Source organism: Larus michahellis, chromosome 2 (genome assembly GCF_964199755.1).
Source record: "Larus michahellis chromosome 2, bLarMic1.1, whole genome shotgun sequence".
Classification (NCBI taxonomy): domain Eukaryota; kingdom Metazoa; phylum Chordata; class Aves; order Charadriiformes; family Laridae; genus Larus; species Larus michahellis.
Window position 1 is genome coordinate 132,143,277 of NC_133897.1, and position 20,201 is coordinate 132,163,477.

General features: G+C 40.8%; 1 protein-coding gene across 3 annotated transcripts in view; it reads right to left on the bottom strand.

Annotated features, from left to right (window-relative positions):
• Positions 1–4,242: 4,242 nt before the first annotated feature.
• Positions 4,243–20,201, bottom strand: part of CPA6 (carboxypeptidase A6) — a 359,247-nt gene continuing 343,288 nt past the window's right edge. For all 3 annotated transcript variants that reach the window (XM_074577233.1, XM_074577232.1, XM_074577234.1), the window contains 5 exons: positions 17,673–17,783; positions 17,333–17,423; positions 12,494–12,696; positions 7,260–7,344; positions 4,243–5,649 (listed from right to left, as the gene is read on the bottom strand). In XM_074577233.1, coding sequence (XP_074433334.1) covers positions 5,462–5,649; positions 7,260–7,344; positions 12,494–12,696; positions 17,333–17,423; positions 17,673–17,783 — 678 coding nt within the window. In that variant the 3' untranslated portion in view covers positions 4,243–5,461. The remainder of the gene's footprint in view (positions 5,650–7,259; positions 7,345–12,493; positions 12,697–17,332; positions 17,424–17,672; positions 17,784–20,201) is intronic.

Consider the following 20,201-nt stretch of genomic DNA (forward strand, 5'->3'; position numbering starts at 1 on the left):
CTAGTTCTCCTACCACACTAAGCAGGCATTTCACTCATTTAACCCTTAGAAAACTGGCTGGTTCCCAGGAAAATAAGAATACATCATTCCAAACCATACTAAGTTATGTGAATGTGATAATTTAATTCAAACAGAGTAAAGCAATTAGGCTGCATAAAGAACATAAAATATAACAAGTTGGGTTTTTTTTTAAAAAGTAGCTATTTATAGCTCTTTAAGCACAGAAGAACCCTTTTACACTCAGCTTTTTGACAGCACTCCTTCAAATCAGCCCAATCAACCCAGATTTTCTCAATCTAGAAACAAAGTGAAGTAAACAAGGGAAATGAAACAGTAAGCAGATCAGTCATCTCTGCTCAGCTTGTCAGGCTGCTATACTGTTTTTTTTTCAGTTATGACATGCTGAAAACAATAAGCCACCTGAAAACTCTGGCCGTGATTGTAACAGATGCATTATTTTAAAGAAAATTGAAAATTCTATTATCAAATGAAACTTTCTCAGGGTCTTTTGTATGCATATATCTTCATATATAACTCGATACTCTGCTCAGAATTGGTAAAAAAAAAAAAAGAGTTCAGTATTTGGTTAAAAAAGGAGACCGCTCTCCCAGCATCAAGCCATTCTGGTATGCAGAGGAATAGCCTGGAACATAGCAGTCAGCACGGAAGACTAAAACACCTGCTCGCAGTCGTACCACAATATTTATTTCAGAAGCGATTATCTATTACTTGAGATAAACTATATGGTCCTACAGGCCTGGGGGTAGATTAAAGTATTTCATTGTTATGGCTATGCTGCCGCATGTCTTTTTCAATAACGGCGAGCAGTGCTAAGGTGGCTGGACTCTCAGTGCGGGCAGGATGGATGAAATATATTACCCTATGTCTTTATGGCAATGGATGGGTTTTCTTTGTCACAGGCGAATTGGACTTTCTGCATGGCTGGGGACAGTGGCAGATTTTTTTTTTAATTAACATTTGAATCTATTATTTATAAGTGCGTTCCCTGATGTCTAAATCCAAGGGCAAGCCCTGCCGTGCTTGACTCGGTCTCTCAGGAGAGGGCTGGAAAGGATCTGCAAGCGGAGACAGCCAAGATGTTCTGCTTGACCGCTCCTGCCTGTCAGGCAGGGACAAGCATTCAGGGGCTAAAGATTCACCTATTCTAAGTGTCCTTGCCCCAGACATCATTTGCTAAGGAGAACCATGTGTTAGCTCAGCACTCTGGGGTGACTCTGGTTATCCCAAATTTCCAGATGCTAACAGAAGACCTTGTTGTTAAGGCAAGCCCTTTTGTCACCACACGCAGCCTAGGGCTGTGAATCTCTGACAAGCTGCTCACCCGCTGCATCGCGCTTCGGGCGACAGGTACGTTCAGCCAAGGACTGTGAAAGCCAGTCGGGAGTAGTTCACCTTCGTTCCAAGACAGACCCGCCAACAGCATCAGTACTGCTGACTTCAGGGTGCTGATGAGGCTTGAAAGCCTATCGCTGCAATCAGCCAGGAGGCAGCTCTCTCTGCACCCGGCTTTCCTCCTACACAGCCGAAGGAGGAAGCAATTACAGCTCTTTGGACCTTGATTTTTTAGCCTGACTGAGTATGAGGATCAGGATACACTAAGCACGCCAAATGGTCTACATTTTCAGTGGACAGAAGATTTTTGAATTTACAACTCAGAAAAGGCATTTTGTGCGGTGAGCATTTCAAAATGCTTTTTAAAGAAGTATAGCTAATGTCATGGGTTTTACATTTAAAAACTCTCTCTGTTATTTATTCAGATTTCTGTTCTTTTGTCCTGCTTTCTACAGCAGAGGGGTAGTTGTATCTCTGCACATCTGAGATATTGTTCTGGTGTTTTACCATCACTTAAGAACTGCATGAAAATGGTAACATCTGGGTTTTAATCGTATAAGTAAATGTGGCTCTACCCATGCTAATGAGTATCTTATTCTTTGAGTGGTAACATTAAATTGAATGTAAACATAAAAAGGGAAGGGATTGTTTAACATGAACAAACTAGAATAGTTATATAGTAACCTGGTTTTGGTAAGAAATATAATGCTTTCTTCTTAACCTTAAGAATGACATACAGTCTTTTCAATAAACAGTTATTTTGTGCAGCCATTGTAGGCAGCGCAATCTGCACACCACAGCTGGTTGTAGAGAAGAGGACTGGCACTGGATATTTCAAAGTAAATGCATGGTGGCATTCAAGGTCATTTGGACTCCTTCTGTTCAATTTTCAAAAATGTAAAAAAAAATAGGCTTTACGTGTTATATAAGTGACCAAATTGGCCTTTTTGAAGCAACTTCTGAAAAAGACATGGAGATCTTCACCCTTCAGCCGTGCTCTTTCTTCAAGTTTTGCAACCAAACTCAATACCCTTTTCGACCTATAAAGGTCAATTTTTTATCAATTTATTAATGAAGATTCAAAGTCATTTGGAATCTTTATAAGTTCTCATTTGGGATAATTATTTTGTTGTTGGGAAGGGTGAATTGCAGATATATAGGCCTGTTTCCTTCACATGAATTAATCCCAGGGTTTTGTTTATAAAAATTAAAAGCTATCAAAAAGAAGGGTAGATGTTCACAAAACCTTGTCTGAGCACTTTTTCCAAGTTACAAAAGCAGTTATAATTATTCTGTCAATAATCAAGGGAGGTGTAACTCCTGGATTTCACATAATCATTATATATGTGATTTTGACTGCTGGGTTAATAACCAGTGTTTTGCTGTTCATGTTCTTTTTATTGTGTCGAATGATAAATTATACTTACGATCATAAAATAAATTCACTTTTCTCAAAACACGTTATTGATTCTCTTGTCCTGTAGGCAGTAAAGATAGCTGAAGAGAAGAACAAAGGGAAGAGAAATAAGCAATTACGGAGATAAAAAAGAGCTGTTCAGAGAAGTAACATTTGTAAGTCACAAAGGCTGCGGTTCCATATCCAAACAGCTGATTTCCAGTAGTTCTTTCCTTAGGGTACACTACTCTATTTAGAATCACTCTTGCTGATAAATTGTCTTACAAATTCTTAATTCAGGAAATAGGGTTTGTTCTTTTCTAGTGACTGTCTTTCTGATCGGCTTTAGTGACCCTGAAATTAAAGGGCTCAGAGGCTGTCTACACTTGTGTTCAGCTATGGGGCAATGAATTACCCTGCACAGGTCTTCAAAACTGAGGTCAGAGTTTTCAGTTGCACATAATACATAGTATTCAGGCTGAGTCCATCCAGATGCCAGGATGTAGCTGTATTCGTGGACTGGTTTTGATATCAAGTACTTCTAAATGTCAGAGCTTCTTAGATAAATGTAAGAATACTTGCAATTATTCCTGTCCAAGAAGGTCAATGAGATCTACAACGTTAGGTCCTTTCGGTAACTAAAAGAGAGGTTTGGTCTCTTTTTTTCCTTTCTTGCTCCAAGAGTTCAATTACTTTTCAGTACCAGGGGAGATGTGATGGTATGAAAATAAAGCTGAAATGTTTCATATAACGAACTGTTGGACTACAAGCAGGAGTCAAACCATCACATCTGAATCTGTTTTTTCCTGGCCCGTACTTGGAAAAGCTTGTACTGTAGCAATCCAGAGGTATATTTGCCTCATGCTGATTAGGCATCTCTCATGCTTTCTGTCCTTCACTTCTGTCTCTTACATCCTTGTATTAGTTCAATCTTGTCACCTAAATCCAGAATAACTCACAACTATTGGTGCTAATATTTAATTTACACCACTGTCAAGAGTGTTGGTCAAGAATCTGTGCATAGCAAAAGACAGTTATTGCTGTCTTCAACAGTTATGGTCATAAGCAATTGTAAATGACTAGTGAATAGATATTTTGAGAGCTTCTGTCCCCCAGATTTTTATTAAACCAGAACAGAAACTTGCATTACTCGAACAAATCTGAACTAATCAAATCTGAATAAGCTTTCAGAAAGCTTGTTTAAAATAAATACTTTTTAATAACAAAATATTAAACAAATAGAATGCAATTCTGTCATCTTTGCTCACTGATTGCCTTTTGCAGTCCTGAAAACAATGGTATTCTTAACTAAATACAGGGTTTCCTAATACCTCGTAAAGGTTGCCCATTTGCTAAGTTTGAGTACTTATTTAAAGAGGATGTGGGTTTTTTAAAATATTGCATCCTTGGTGTCAGTATGTTTTATAGATCGGTGAAATTGTCACATCCTTGAACTAAAGCTTTAAAGATTAAATGAAATATGAAGAATACTTCAAGAGCCTTTGATGATTTTATTAACAAATATGTTTTATTTAACATGTTATAGCATAAGATAAAACTCAAAATTAATAAAGTAAAATATATGCTTTTGCAGATATAATAAGATCAAAAAAATACTATTTTAAAAGTACCAAAAAACCCTCAACAAGTTGTTATATTCTCTGTGCTTTCATTATTATTCTTTCAAACATGGTGCTTATTCACTGTATTTCAGCTGTAAAGCTGCTGCTTTCACCTCCGGCCCACTTAAGAATCTATTATTAATTCCTTTAAAACATGCAAAAAATACGACTTCCAAGAAGAACAGCCACACAGCCATAGAGCTACAGAACTCACTGCAAGAATACCGATAAATAAAACATCAGTTAACATCAGTTAATTACAGTTTAAGGCCAGATCTTCAGCTGGTGGAAATGGGCAGACACTGACTACAGCAGAACCCCGATGCACCAGTCGACTGCCTGCGTCCAAGTTCCAAGTCATGGCAAGTTGCTTTGTCAGCTATGGTCTCTCCATAAAGCAGAGTATTGTATATCTCAATAATATTTCATTATCGTTCTTACACAGGTCTAGGAAAGTTACATTTCTCAAAGGCAATATGTTGATTTTGAGTCCGTCCCCCCAAACCTTGGGTCAAATTCTTGCATTACATGAAAAAAAAATCACAAAAGTGCATATACATATGTCCGTATACATGCAGAACAAAGCCACGTTGCCACTTGCAGTGCGGCCAGCTGCAATATATGCCGTTTACTGACATTAGACACGGGCCTGTGTTGGGTCACAGAGTACATATACGTGAATGTAAGCTTTATCCATTGGTTCAAGAGACCCCACTAAGGGAATTCTTCCTGTTATGGAAAGGACTAAGGCCAGGGACTGTCTGGAAGTAGAGTTTTATTTCAGGCACCTGTATGTGGACCTGGACCTGCCCCACTGGAGTTGCAGAATCAAAGCTTTATTGCAAAAAAGAACAGACTATTTTACTCCAAACTGGTAACTACGTTAGTATATCAACTGTATGGGCTTTTGTAGAGCAGATATTAAATTATTTTTTTGATTTCCCGCCAAGTGGATCTGGTAGAAACAACACCATATTTCCCATTAGCTTCTGTAATTTTGAAGTGGCCAAGCTTAGAATGGCAACTGAACGCACTGAAAGGCATCAGCACTGGGAGTAATGCACTCACTTCCAGCTCCTAGAAATAGCTCTCAATGACATTTCTTCAGCAGATGAAGAGTTATATTTTTAACTGCGAGCATGGTCTCTGTGCAGGTTGGCTTGATCAGCGTCTCGGGAAGTAAAAATCCAAAATGGCCGGTGTCACGCAGTTCAAATGCAAACGCGTAGGGGATGCCATTTTTGTAGGCCCAGTCCATAGAGCTACCAGAACTCACATCTGAAAGAGGGAAGTCAGAGAAAATTTTAAAATATGTTAAATGCAGGTCATGTTGAAAGCACCGGAGGGTTCTTGTGGCATTTTGTCTCCAGGACTCAGTATATATACTTGCAGCCCCAGCTGTTGCTTGCCCTGATCCCGAACACCCTTCAGAGGAGGGCATGGGGGCCCAGCACCTGGTGAAAGGTGCTCAGCACAATACGGGATTAGATCCTTGATTTTCGCAGGGAAAAAATTAATAAATAACTTTTTTTTGTGTAAAGCAAAACTTTAATAAGAGAGAACATTTAAAGTAAAGCCTCAAACTGTTCCTGTCCCCAGGAGAGTGTAGTCTAAAGCTTTGCTTCCACAAAGATCTCCCAGCTGGACTGGAGCTCTGCACGCTCCTAGGTTTAACTTTTGCAGGGAGAAGGGAGAAAGTTGACAAAGTAATCTACATTCTCCTTTTCAAAGTGCTTTTAAAATTCTTTTCATTTCTGCCTTGTTTTCTCACCATTTCTTTGCAGCATGAAGAGCATTTGCATAGGTGGTGTCTAATATTAACAAACCTTCCCGAGGAAATGTGCTTCTCATGCTTTCGTTATCTCCATATGTTGATTACCCAAGACACTTATGTTTATATAAAGATCCATCTCTCATGTGGCCTGCTGTCTTCTGTGCGATTCTGGCATTAATTCACACTGCTCTTCCTTTGACATAGCGACTGACTGCGCTGTAATGAGCACGAGATGACGACTGTGCTGTGGGGATGGAGGCCCACAATAAAGTAGAGCTCTAGCCAAAACACAGGAACAGCAGAGGAGATGCAGGTGGTTACTTGTGAAAAATCTTGCTATTTACTTAAGCTTCTCACTTTTTCAATGTCTGTTAGCATTACCGAGAGCATTCAGGCCTCATAGTTTCAGTAATAAAAAAAAAAAAGTGTTGCATTGAAACCTATTGAACTTCTTCTTCTCTTACTTGTCTATGTGGAGAGCTTGCCTGACAGATGTCATTACATATTTAAAAGGCATCTTTTAAAGATACTTTGTTATAGGGAAAAATGCTTTTGAAATTGCTTTCTGAAAAATAGAAGATGTCCAAATAAAGATACCATTGCTATCATTTATCATCATCTAGACACAGAAGCACTTGAAATCTAGCTTTTAAAGAGATCATCCTAAATTTTAGAATGAGCTCTATGAATAGTTTTATCTATCACAATTGCACAGAAGGAGAGGCAAAGTAATGGTGAAAAACAAAACCTACTTTGAATTAGTTCTTCACAAATATTCTATAACTTAGTATTGCATTTACAGTATCTGATAATGACATGCTTTTTAAGATCTTGCTTTATCTTTTGTTTTAAAAATATCTGTATTTATATGCTATTTGCTGGATTTCGCCCCTCAAATGCATTGCAGTTTAATCTCTTTTATTGCATCGAGTTAATCTTACTGCAATCAACTGACTGAATCAGTTACAAAATTTCATCTTCCGCCTTCCTCACCATCCACAACTGAAACAAAGTTCACTTTAAACAGTGTTTGCTTTCTTTGTTTTAATACGGGTAATCTCCTTCTTACTATAGGTAGGTCAAAGTCACAAACCTGTGCCAGAGGAAAACTTACACAAAGTGCTAGATGCAGGACCATATCTGTATCTTATACCATAGGCTGAATGAAGAGCATTAACAGCATTATAGGCTGCTAATTCCTGTGGGGGGGAGAAAAACAAATACATAAATTAGACTTTGAATTAAATACTGTAATGGGATTGGAACCTGAGCTATGCATCGTTGACTTCCGGCACAATGCTGTGTTCCTTGAGTCCATGGCAGCTAATCTAAAATTATTTTAAAGGATAAATTATTATTTACTTTTATTGACGGCAATTCCCTAATTCTTTGGAAAACTTGATTTGGTATTTTCATGGCATAGAGCAGCTCACTGCACTGCGAATGATGAGCCATTAAGTATTTTGTAATTATAGGTATATATACCAATTTAGTGACACAACAAAGTTAGGCAACATGTGAGACCATGAGATGAAATAATCTCCTTTTTACGCAGTTTAAAAGCCATGCAGGAATTTTCTGGCAGTAACTGTGGATGCATTTCCCAGTCCACTAAACCTCGTCTCTTGGCGGCACTCCACAGTGGTTCAGTGAGCGGGGTGGGAAGAAGGAAGGATGCAAATTCCAGTCCTGAATCTCTGATGATGGACAGATCAGTGTTCACTGATGGTCTAACTTTCTCTTGGGCCAGATGATGTAGGCTTGGAGAACTCTTCCCACTATTGCGGAAATGTGATTTCAGTACTGTATGGGGAAAATCCGCACCTACATTTCAACATCCATATGGATGCAGTCTGTGTAGGAGGTTCCTGTGAGACTGGGTGCCTGAGACATGGGCCTGGCCCATGGCAAATTCTGAGGCTTACATGTGGAAAGCGCATCCAAACACAGACAAAGGATGCACATATTCAAAAGAAAAAAGAATATTATGATACCAAAGAAAGATCCCGGAGAAGGTACAGTGGAGGCTGGGAATATATAGGAAAACGCAAAGCCATCTCCCTACAGAGAGCAAGAAATGACCACCACTGGACTTAGAAACTGCTGGACTTTGAACCACTGGGTTCAAAAGCTGCAATGGTTGTTTTTTTAATTGTTTTATTCCTGTGAACTGAAGAGCTGTAGGTTTCAGTTTATGCAAGTCTTCATGAACTTGGTCCTTACCTTGTTATTCATCAGGCACTTGATGAATGCACTGGGGAAGGCTCACTTTATACTTGCCTTTCTGTTTATACACTTTCCTTAACCTTCCACTTGTTTGCCATTGGCAGGAATCGGGATTCTGGCTTAATCCCCAGTCTGACCCATGCAGGCATTCCTGCTGTGGGTCTTTGTCTGCCCAAGTAGAGAAGCCAGAGAAAACTGCTTTAAAATGTCACTCCAGAAAAAAAGAAAAGTTCATTTTCACTTACTGGCCAGCAAGTAGGGCTTAGGAGAGTCTGTTTTACACTGAGAACTGCTCTTAGCAAATGGAAGAGCACTTTTTTACTCAATTATAAAAATCCTTTAGGCACAATTAGATTTGTTTGTTTGTTTATTTGTTTCTTGGCCGGAGACTCTGACATTTTCAGCTTGCCCCTTCTCTTCCTCTTGCCACCTCCATGAGAGAGTGCATGGAGGCAGGGACCACTGAAGTCAGTGCTGCCGGGAACTTCTGCCAGGGCAGGAAGTGGTCACCAGCTGATGCAGAGGGACAGCTTATGACTCACCCTAACACCAAAGATGAGGTGGGAGGAGGTCTGAGAAAGAGGGAAGTGCTGTTGCTTGGGTCTCCCCCTTCCCTTACAGATGCCTCAACTTCTGTTGAGTCATGACACACAAGACCCATAAAGGGGTCAGAGGTGTCGGACTCTGTGAGGGCAGTGAGGTGGCAGTGTGAGGCCACAGTGGTGGCAGTGGGACCTCTCAGGGCTCTGGGGAGTGGGGAGCTCCAGCTGCAGCCCGGGGCTGTTGTCTGGTGCCTGCACTGGAGCCCCAGGTGCCAGGGTCAGTTGCTCAACAGAAATTTGGCAAGCTATACCCAGCACTTACCATCCTGGGGCCATGGTGTGGAGCTGGGATAGCCTGGCAACAGGCCTGATGCCAAGGGAGTGGGCTCACCTAAGGGGGCTGAGATAGGTGGACAGCAATGTCCTGGTAAATGCACCATGGAAAGGTGCATAGCCACATAGGAGAAGACTCCCCATGCATGAGTTACTCATTGTACAGCAATGAGTCAACATAAGAAAGCCCTGTTGAAATCTTTCTGAAGAAATAGTTTGGCAAGGCCCGTTTAAAACCAGCACAACAGTACTGGGTTCTGTGCAGAGGCAGCAACTGCCCAAAGGCCAGCCCAGGAGTGACCCAAGTCCATGTCCACCACGTAGGCAGGCGTCCCTGGGCACTGTGAGCTCAATGCTCTTTGCCTTGGGGGGGTGCTGCCTGCTTTCACTGTTGGAGTTATATGCCCAAAGAAGGGGACAGTTCTCAAATGCATCACATCGTGGCAGGTCGGATCCTGAATAAATCCAGGAAACCAGTCTTTGAACATCCTCAAGGAGAAAGCTTCACATAAAATTACCAGATTTTTGCAAAGACATACACAAACTCAGTTGTGCCATTTAAGTTCACTGCAAACACTAAGGCATTTGTACAGGAAGAAAAGGGATAAAAAGTAGGTGAAATTTAAAACTGTTGAGGTGGATGAATGTTTCTGCTGTTTTTTTCAATCTAAAAGTGCACTTTCATTTTAAGTATCTTAAAAGAACAGATTTCAGGAGAGCGTTAATAAGAGACATGTGCCTAAATTAGAACAGAATATGCACGTTGTGATCAGTACACAGCTCTCCAGTTTCAAAGCAACTCTGAATAATTGAACACTTTAATCGAAATGGTAACTGACAGCTCACTAGAACGATACGACCCAAACAGAAACACCCTTTCTTCTGCTCAGGATTAATTGTGCCCCCCTTAATAACACCAAATGTTATTTATCTGCTATGCACGTGGAGCCCTACAGTTGTCCACTGTACACAGTCCGTGTATACCAACAAAGCTGGTTCCATCAGCAGCAGGAAAGAGAGATCTGCTGCGTGCCAGCTCACTGTAATTCTCCAAGAGACCTGGAGAATCTGAAACCTCAGCCTAAGACACCATTTCAGACACTTCAAATATTAAAGACCATTCATTTCAGAGCCACCAGGGGATGGAGCCTTTGGCTGTAGGCAAATATTAAAAACAAATAAATAAGCAACAGTATTCCATTTATTTTCACTATGATCCTCATAACAAGCTTTCTAAATAACAGGAAATTACTTCAGTTTCTTATTCTGACCTCCCTGTTCTTTTTGACCCACTGCAATAAAAAGAAGTATAGAGTCCAAATACTGGCAAAACATTCAGAACTGGCATTTGGCTTCCATTTGTCCAGGGCTGTTGTCTAAAACAGTGTCTTTCTTTGTCCCTTTAGGTCTGTGCTCCACTCCGTCTGAGGAGAAGCCTGCTCCAAGGCCTCGCAAACCTGGCGAACACCTACTACTCATCAAAACCTGGGCTCCTTTGGACGGAAAGGTAGAGTGTGTGTGCTAAGGGGCAGTTACGCCCTGTCTTAGAATGGAAATAGCCCTTCAGCAACAAGAACAGTATACACTGAAGATTTACTGGTATGTGTGAAAACTCCTTTTCCTTACAAAGAATTTCCCGCTATTGCCTTATGTTACTAATCGAGAGTATTATGTATTTTCATCAAGATACCCAGCAGTCCTCTTCTTGCAGAGCTGATGCTCTTTCTTCCTAAGACTATGTCTTCAACTTCTGCTGTCTTGTCTGTTCTTAAAAAAAAATGTGCTTGCACCTGCTGGTCTTCAAAGGAATGAGATCCCCTGGTTTTGAATTCCCAGTCTATGTTTTTTGGTAAGTAACAGTCAGTAATTCACTTGGGGAGCTCCTCTTTCCTTTTGCCACATCCCAAAAGAGGGATGTGAATAAAGGGTAGAATAAAAAGAAGGCTCATGGATTTATTCACAGTCAACGAAAAGTTGGGTGGCCGGTCCCCACATGTCTCATATTTTTAGCTCCTCTGGCTGCTTAGTTAACTTCTAATTTGCTCTGTTTCTCAAGAATGACATCAGACAGGAGAATTTTTAGTAGCTGCTGAAATTAAGTGTCTTAACAGAAATAAACCCACAAAGAGAGTTCAGTTTGTGGCGTGCTGGCTGCTCAGCATCCTGAGAGGGCAGCTGAGTGAAACTTCAGTGAAGCTCCAGGGACTAACATCGTCATTTATTCTGCACAGGATAAATCTAAGGTGCGGTTAAACTCCTTTTGGAGTAACCTAGCTTAAACTACTAAGTTAAACGTCACTGCAGCTTGCAACGTCAAAATGGGCGATATACAGACAATGTAATTTTACCAGGGACTGAGGGCGAAAGAAAGCGGCTCGCTACTGCTTGGTGCAATGTGTGTCTGTGAGCAGGAGCAAACAGAAAGTGAAGCTTAAGCCGCATTTGCCTGAGAGAATAAGCCACAGGGAGGGTTTTACGTACAGGAGGCTGCTGAAAAACAGGCCTCAAACTGTGAGCAGAGGGAATAGTTCTCTTGTGTTTGGATGAGCATGGAATACATGAAATGTACATATTTGTAAATCAATAGGCTTGCATCAAAAACCGTACTCTTATTAATTTATTCTTCTAATAGACAAAAACTCCAAAGCACCTGATGTTAATTAGCTGCTTGTCTTAAAGGGGTAAACACACTACATCTGAGCAGGATGATATGTAAAGGGATAGAAGCTTTACTTTTTGTGAAATTACAAGATTTCTGCTCTAACTGATAAATATAAACCATTTTGATTTTATTTTGTTCATAAAATAGAAGATGATCTTCTTTGTGCTTCTAGTGTTTAAGTTCTGAGCATGAAGGGACAGAATTTCAGCTAGATGCCCAAGGACTTTACTACACAATTCCCATTACAGTTAATTAAATAAAATGATAATAACTATAATTAAAACCCAGGGATTTATCCTATAAAGTAATTTAAAGGGACTGATGGATGGAAGGCACTATACCATTTTAATCAAATTACCGCTGACTCACTTTGAATGAAGGTTATATAACCAGAAACGTGATTGCAAACGGAACCAGAATAAATACTGCTAGATATTAAATATGTGCAAAGTATTGAAGAAACAAGTCTCCTCTCAATATTAAATATGTGCAAAGTATTGAAGAAAAAAGTCTCCTCTCAAAACAAGATGTACCAAAAAAATATTATATAGGGAACCATATTCTCCCAAGTTTTAATGTACTTACCACGCAGCTGAAGTTTGGAATAGTTGCGTATTTGTAAGAGTAAGGGTACAGCAGCATCTGTGCATATGCGTGGAAGGACAAATAGGCTTTTATTTGTTTCCGATGTTTCCGGAGAAAATGAGCAACAGCCTTTACTTCAGGCTCTGATTCAGGAAAGGGACCACAGTAGGTGTCGTCGCATGGGTGAAATGAAGCACCTTCATCTAGAGATTGACAAAGAAAGTTGATGGTAAGTGATCAAGGAGAATTTCTAAAGATCAGCTTCTGGCTCAGCCTCTGTGGGCCTGCATGCAAAAGTGTGAAAAGCAATAAACAAATTGCTTTCTTGTGACTGATGGGCATGAGCCAGTGGGACCTCAGTACAGTGATCTGCTCAGTCATCTAGTAGATACACCAAGTTGCCAATTGGCCAACTACCTGCAGTTTTCCCCAAAGGACATCTTTTCAACCCAACAGAAAAAGGAGAGTCTGACTTGACTGTATTTTCTTCCCTGTCTTTTTGTATAAGGGGCACATTTTCTGATAGCATTCCAGTATTAAAACTATTGAAGGGTCTCAGTTGGTCTATTTGAAATTTAGAGTGCTGTACCTCTTTCACTAGTCACTGCCAAGACAAACCTAGCTTTTAAGAGCATTTTAACATACTAGTTACTACAGTGATGGTTACAATGGTAGGTAGATAACCTCAAAAGGCATTATCTTAAAAACCGGTTTAAGACATGAGAATGGTCCCTGACTACTGCCTATTTTTACTCTTGCAAACCTTATGGGGGAAAAATGAGAAGCCGCATGGGATGATTGTTCAGTTAGCTAAAATAGAAATCATCTCACTTTGCACAGGGCTTATTTTTCCTTCAAGTTTGGTGCAGGGGTTCAGTTGTGAGGATATCTTTTCCCACGTCAACCTGCTCAGGTGGCAGTAAGCTGCAGAAGTGTAGCCTGCATGCAATATCCCGTGAGGTACTGAAAGATGAAACTCAGAAAGGAGACATGGCAGTGGCTCCTTTATCGTTTACCAATTCTGGCTCTAAGCCACCATCTCATTTACAGCTTAGGGTCTGTGCATAAAAGAACAATATTTATGCAAATCCACTCTTTTATCCACAGTGATTTCAAAATACCACACGTTTTACACTGACCTGCAAAATAATAATAGTTTGTTTGCAACATTCCCTGGTGTCATCAGGGACTTACAAAAGCAGTGTTTTATTAGCTTTCCTTTGTATAGTAAGTACTCCCATCTTCAAATAATAAGAAAAGAGCAGTGTGTGAGAAGGCATAATAATATGAACAAAACCGGGGTTATGCAGTCAACCTAATGCTAAAAAAAGTGGAAGAATTTCATGCTGCAGCTTCATTTGTAATATGAAAATTGAGGCTACCATTCAATGGTCACAGGTGGGGATTGGAAAAGGTATTAGTGCTTAGATTGCAGTGGATATGGAGGGGTTATATAGGGGGCAGATGGTCTCCTCCCTGCAGAACAGATGGCCACCAAGTCATCCAAATCCCAAGAGCACTCTGCCTCGATGTCTTGTTGGATAATAGAGCTAAAGGAGAGCTATTTAACAGAGCCTCTGGAGCCTTTGTTTTTTTTCATGGATACTACATCTTCTGTAACAGTGTTGTATACTGAATCATGAAAATGGGCATCACTGTTAATAAACAGCAAAATCCAACAAGCTAATGGTAAAATGACCCAATGGTAAAATATGGCTCAGTTTAGTGACTTTCAGTGAAGAAAAAACTCTCTAAACTGTCCAGCCTACTGTCACAAGCCATTTGCAATCCCAGCCGTAGTTAATGTTCTTCCTTAAGCGAAGCTGGCTGGAAGTAAAAAGAGAGAGTTTCCATGGTGGCCTTGGATAATGTAAGGATATTCTCAATTTTCATGCTGTAAGTTCTTTTAAAGTAACACAAGAAGAAAGAAAAAGGCAATGCAGTACATATCAACTCCTGCGAAATTTCTGAGTTACAGTCATGACAAGAAAATGGAATCTCATAAAATGTCACCATGCTGCCTTATTTTTGTACCTGATAGCATACCGGGGGACGAGAAGTATCCTCCAACATCCATCATGAGATCAAATGTACAAAGGAAATGTGTGCCGAGACTGATCAAACCAATGCTCTGGTACAGAAGGCAGACTGGGAGGACGGACAAGCTGGAGCATGATTCTCAAACTTCCTCGCAGCCAATTCTTCTGCCAGTGTGGGGAACTGTCCTCAGTGAGCAATGGGGTGCACTGGAGACTGGAGTTCATTGGAAATTTTAACTCCCACTGCTACTCTCTTGGAGGCTTCGGATGCAACCCCTTTAACTGGATTTGCCCTATGACATAATTTATTTCTAAGTACCTCATTATTGGCTTTAAAGTTGCTATTTATTTCATGAACATTAAACCCTTGTGCAAGCTATTGCACATAAATATACGTTGCAAGGAGCATTTCTACCCAGACATTTTGCTGTCAGTATTCGCTTGGGTCTGTGTGCAATTTCTGTGCACTATTTTGGGCATGGGGTGCCGCAAAGCGAAATCTACCACAATCAGTGATATGGCCCTTTTCTCAGCCTCTAGAGAACACAGAAGCATCATAAAGCTGACATCAAAGACCTGCACTGGAAGGGAATAGGAAAGCAGAAGGGATGCTGTGTTATCTTTACCAACTAGCTCACGGCAAGCTAGCGTTCGGCGCCTTTGCCGGGGCCAGATTCTGACACAACACACCTGCCTGGAAGCCCCACGGTGAAGTTCAAGCCTTCTCCCCAAATTGTAAGTGCGACTGAACTGAATTAAAAGGTTTTCAACAAGCATAGGTAGTATTAAATGTCAAACACACCATGATTATTCAAGCCTCAAAGTGTGATATGATCCAGATTCTCCTCTGCCTCATTTAGTGTCAGATTAATGAGAATATGAGGCGCCGGGTGAGGATCTTCTGAACACCAGTCATGAAAGATCTCTTTATTCTCTGGCAAAACAGAGAATCCGATGGAGTTTGGGGTCTGGCGTGGGAAGCGGAGCCGGTGCTTGATGGGATGACAAGCAACCTTGAATGAATTTTTATTTTTTAAACTGGGGGTGGGGACCTGTCTTTGATGTTTGGTGCAGGGGAGAAATGCAACAGGTAGTGGATTACAACACGCAATGTGCATGTGTTTCATTGTCGTTTCACTCAGCCTAGAAAAAATGTTTTTTACTGAAAACGAAGCAAACATTTTCAGGACTGAGTAACTAAGTGTGCTTTAAAGCAGCATCTGAGGAGCAAGAAGAGGGAGGAGCAAAGTGATTTGAACCCAAGAAAGATTCATCAGGTCTAGAAAGAAAATGCACTGTGTGACTATTAATGTTGCACTGATAGGTACCTATATATGGCTCTGAAGACTTTGTAAGAGAACTGTTCATTCCAACTATGCCGGTGGCTATCTCCTGAACAGTAAATTTATGTCCCCAAAATACCTGCAGTTCTGACTTACTTAGGTAAAAAGATGGTAACATTGATGCAGGACTTCGGTTCATTTTTACATTATTTTTGCAGCATAAAATTGCCTTATAGATCGTGGTAGCAGCCCTGGGACTATCTTCTGTGGTGGAGGGATTCTCAGCTAACATAGGCTTTCTGTAACTGCTTCTGTGTCAGTCCTCTCCTTACTGCGAGTAGAGTCGAAAAAAATTGGAAGCATATTTCACAAGTCCATACTGTATTGAATGCCTGTTTCTGTTCACTCTCACCTCATTTGTAATCTCCCCAGGCAGATTATTCACACTCGCTTTTATCCTTACAGTTCTCAAAAATCCACTAAAAGAATCCAATCGCTGCAAGCCAGGCTGTACAGTGCTTGCTCCTGCTGCAAGTGACTGGAGTATTGTGGAAACATCTAGAGACTTCCAGTGGAAGAGGGACGGGCTGAAGGGAGGGCGGTTGCGCCAGTGCTGTGCAAACACAATTTCTGTCTTTACAAGTTCATAATGTAAATAAGGAAGGTGGATAAATGCTGGAGGAGAAAACAGCTGCACAGAGAGGTGAAGGACGTTGCCCAAGAAGGGAGAGCAGGTCAGCAGAAGAACCAGGTCTATATTGCTGTATTTCACAACAAAGTGCTATGTCTGCTGCACCAGAACTTGTACGGCTGCTTACTCCTGTGCGAGTTGCACTGTCTTGCTGTAAGATTTAATAAAATACCATTTCTTCTTCAGTGGACGCGTTCCAACTCTGCTAGTATTTTCATTACTGCCGCATTCTCTATGCAAAATTGAGGTCAATTTTTATGAAAGTATTTACAGAAGTGCTGGGAGTTTAAAATTGGATCTCTATGCATTTAGAAGCACCTTCTTTCTTTATTAAATCACTAATAATAACGGTCTTAAAATATTCTCAGACAATTCTCTGTGAGGCAAAGACAGCAAGTCTGGCATTTCCAAAGCTAAATCCATTTCAGAGAAATGATGAATTAAATAAAATGAAGTTTGAATGTTTCCTAAAGTTGTAGTCAGGTAGATTTGGAAATGTGATGGGCCAGGCTCATTACTGTGCTTCAAATTATTTACATGCTTGCAGAAATACAGAATAGCTGTATTTGCGTTTTTTTGCTTTTGACACCCTTGCCATGAAAACTTTTTACTTGTGATGAGATGTGTCTTTCCAAAGTTCAGGACTTTTATTTTTTTAGAAGCTAGAAGGAAGATTCGAGCCCTGGCTTGTGGCTTTATGGGAAAGTACCTTCAACTTCAACTACGGAAAAGAGAACACAACGGATGTGATCTAACCTACTTACTCTGTTGGGTAATTAAATACAGGGTAATCTGAACTAGTGGACCAAAGTATCTCCAGACTTACCACACCATTTCACTTTCCAGTTGCGATTAGCATCAACACCATGACACCGAAACCGTGTGTTCTTTGATCTTGTTTTTCTCCAAAATCGATCCTAACATAAGTTATAAAATAGTTAAATAGCAATATTACTACAGTTTGGCAAAAATCCATTTGTACACATAACAAACCAACTCCGGTCAACATATTCAGTATTATATTTTAAACGGAGTAATTTGCTTCCATTTTGCATGCCACAAAGTGATGGATCAGATTATACAGAAAGTCACCTTTGAATGATGCAGCAACCATTCGATCTTTCCTGTTGAACATTTTTTTGAGTACTTCTACTAATACTACTTACATTTGTCCAGCTAAAATGATATCCATCCACATTAAATACAGGCATGATGTAGAAATACAGCTGAGTCAGCATCTTTCTCATGGCAGGATCAGTCTGGTATGTCTGAAGAGCCTAAAGCAGAAAAGCCAAAGAAGGTAATTTCCATAATAAAAATAATTTCCCGATTAAGTATTGTGACAGGCTAAGACAGTCATGTGGCCTCTGGCAGTACGGAGACCTGATCTCACAGCACCACTGACATCCTTCGAGCTGTGCTTGAAAGGCTGACATCTTCCTGCAAATGTCATTAAAGGCAGCATGTGACCATGTGACAAAGGTGTTCAAAAGACCCTGTTGTCTCTGCTTCTTAGGTACTTTCAATAGCCAAGAAAATACAACTCGCATTACAGAGAAGCAAATCTGTACAAAGTGTTTCTTGACGTAGGAGGTGGAAGTGGAATAGATTCTTAGTTGAGGAAACAAGTGTAGCTCCTGTAAGACAATGAAGCGCTGTTGTTTCCACCAGGTGATGATTTGGCAAGGTCAGAGCATGTCTTAAAGCATTTAAGGCTCACATTACATAAGCTTTTGTTGTATGCCAAGTCATTTACTATATGCACAATCGTTCATATAGGCAGCTTATTCCTTTATAATGTAGAAAACCTTCTACTTTTGGAGAACCTCATGGATAAATGTTAGTAGAGGAAGTCTAGGTAGGGAAAGTATTTTTTTTCCGTTCTACATCTTAGAAACAGAGGCTCCTCAGCAGTTCTGTTTGCTAGTACCAGAGGTGCTCCTTTAGCTGTTTCTGGAAGCTCGGACTCCATGTGCTGTACCAAAAACTGTTCCTTCTCATCAAACTTGCAACTTTCAAAGCTTGTCTTGATTCTGTAAGGGGAGGACGCAAGTGCTTCACCTGGCAGGTGGCAAGTGCGTCACACTGACACTGGGTTCAAAGGGATGTCAGAGGCTGGCTCCTCTCCTCCTGGTGCTGTGATTACCGCCTCCTGCTCCGTGGTATTTCTGGCCCTCCAGATCCAAGAAGTAACGTCTTTGGGGGGACAAAGGGAAACGTTTTCTCTGAAATAAACCTAAGCTAAAAGCTTTTTAGTTGACAAATGCCAGGGAACAGTGTGAAGTACAGGAATTCAATACTTCTGGGCTCCTAACCATGCAGCTGTTTGGATTATTGAAGCTGCCACTGGAGCTGACAGATGCATTTTGTGGAATATCCTTAAGAAATACCCACACAATTGGACATGTCTGGGCCTGAAATTTACTCATGGAGGAGTTTGAACATATTTTTTTTTTTCTTTATTGAGGGCCTTGTGAGAGTTCTAAATGCTTTTTCTAAGCCATTCATTAACCACTGCTCTGTTATGAATTGCTTTCACGTCACCCGGCCTCAGCATCCCTCTCAGTGGTGCTCCGCACGTGCAGGTCCTTCGGCCTTGCTTGCTGATCCAAAGCTGCGCGCCATCCCCCTGCGAAGCCACCGAGTCACCCAGCACCACTCCGCTCCCAGCCTCTCCGCCGTTCTCAGCCAGGCGAGAGGAGGGGAAGGTGAGCGAGAGAGGGCAAAGGGGGCACAGCGCGGAATGACAGGAGATGTAGGCAGCACGGCGCGGAGCACCGCAGGGTGGGACGAGATGCTGAAAGAGGGCAGGGCTGTCGCAGGGGAGAAGGGGATGACAGTGGGCTTTTGAGGGGAAGCTTGGCGGAGCCGTGGGCTGCATGGTAAAAAGTCCCTGGCCAACGCAGAGGTCACAGGTCCCCCAGCCCACGTGCCAGAAATCCCCTGAAGAGTCTTAGCTGGAATGGTATAGCATTGAAATTCAATGTACTTGTATTAGGAAGCCACATCAGGGCTACAAATACATTTGCATAAAAATATCGGTATGCAGGTAATAGTTATTATATTCTATTATTATTTACAGTAAATACAAATATTATTTATAGTAAATATAATATATATATTATTTATAGTAAAAAGTAATTTTGTCAAAAGAGAAAGGAATGGTTACTCAAAAGTAATGACCGTGAAAACAAGGGCTGTGCTTCATAGATGTTCCACGTGCAGAATACACATACTGAAGTAACTAGGGCTACTCCGTGCATTAAGCTAGCTCTGCACTTCAACCTTCACAGGATTAAGAGCCTATATGATAAGTATGGATATTAAATCTGTAAGACTGTTCTCACAGTGGAAACAGAACCAAGTTGTTCTCTAAAATATGAGCCAAGGAAAATGAACGTTTTTGTCATGCTTATTTCAGGGAGAAGTAATTTGGTTGGGGAGGAAGTAAATCACCACACACCACTTGACTTTTTAATGCTTTTCTCTTTTTAGACAGTATTAACACATTAAGCTTGTGTTGTTTCTCCATGATGGGTATTTACATATCAGTGATAATGAGATTGGCATATTTGCTTGTATCTGTATTTCCATATGCCATTCTTTTGCTGTCAGTTACATCTGCAATTATTCATTTTGTTACACTGTAGGGTTATAGACTGTATTTTAAACTGCGAATGCTATAAGATTAAGCT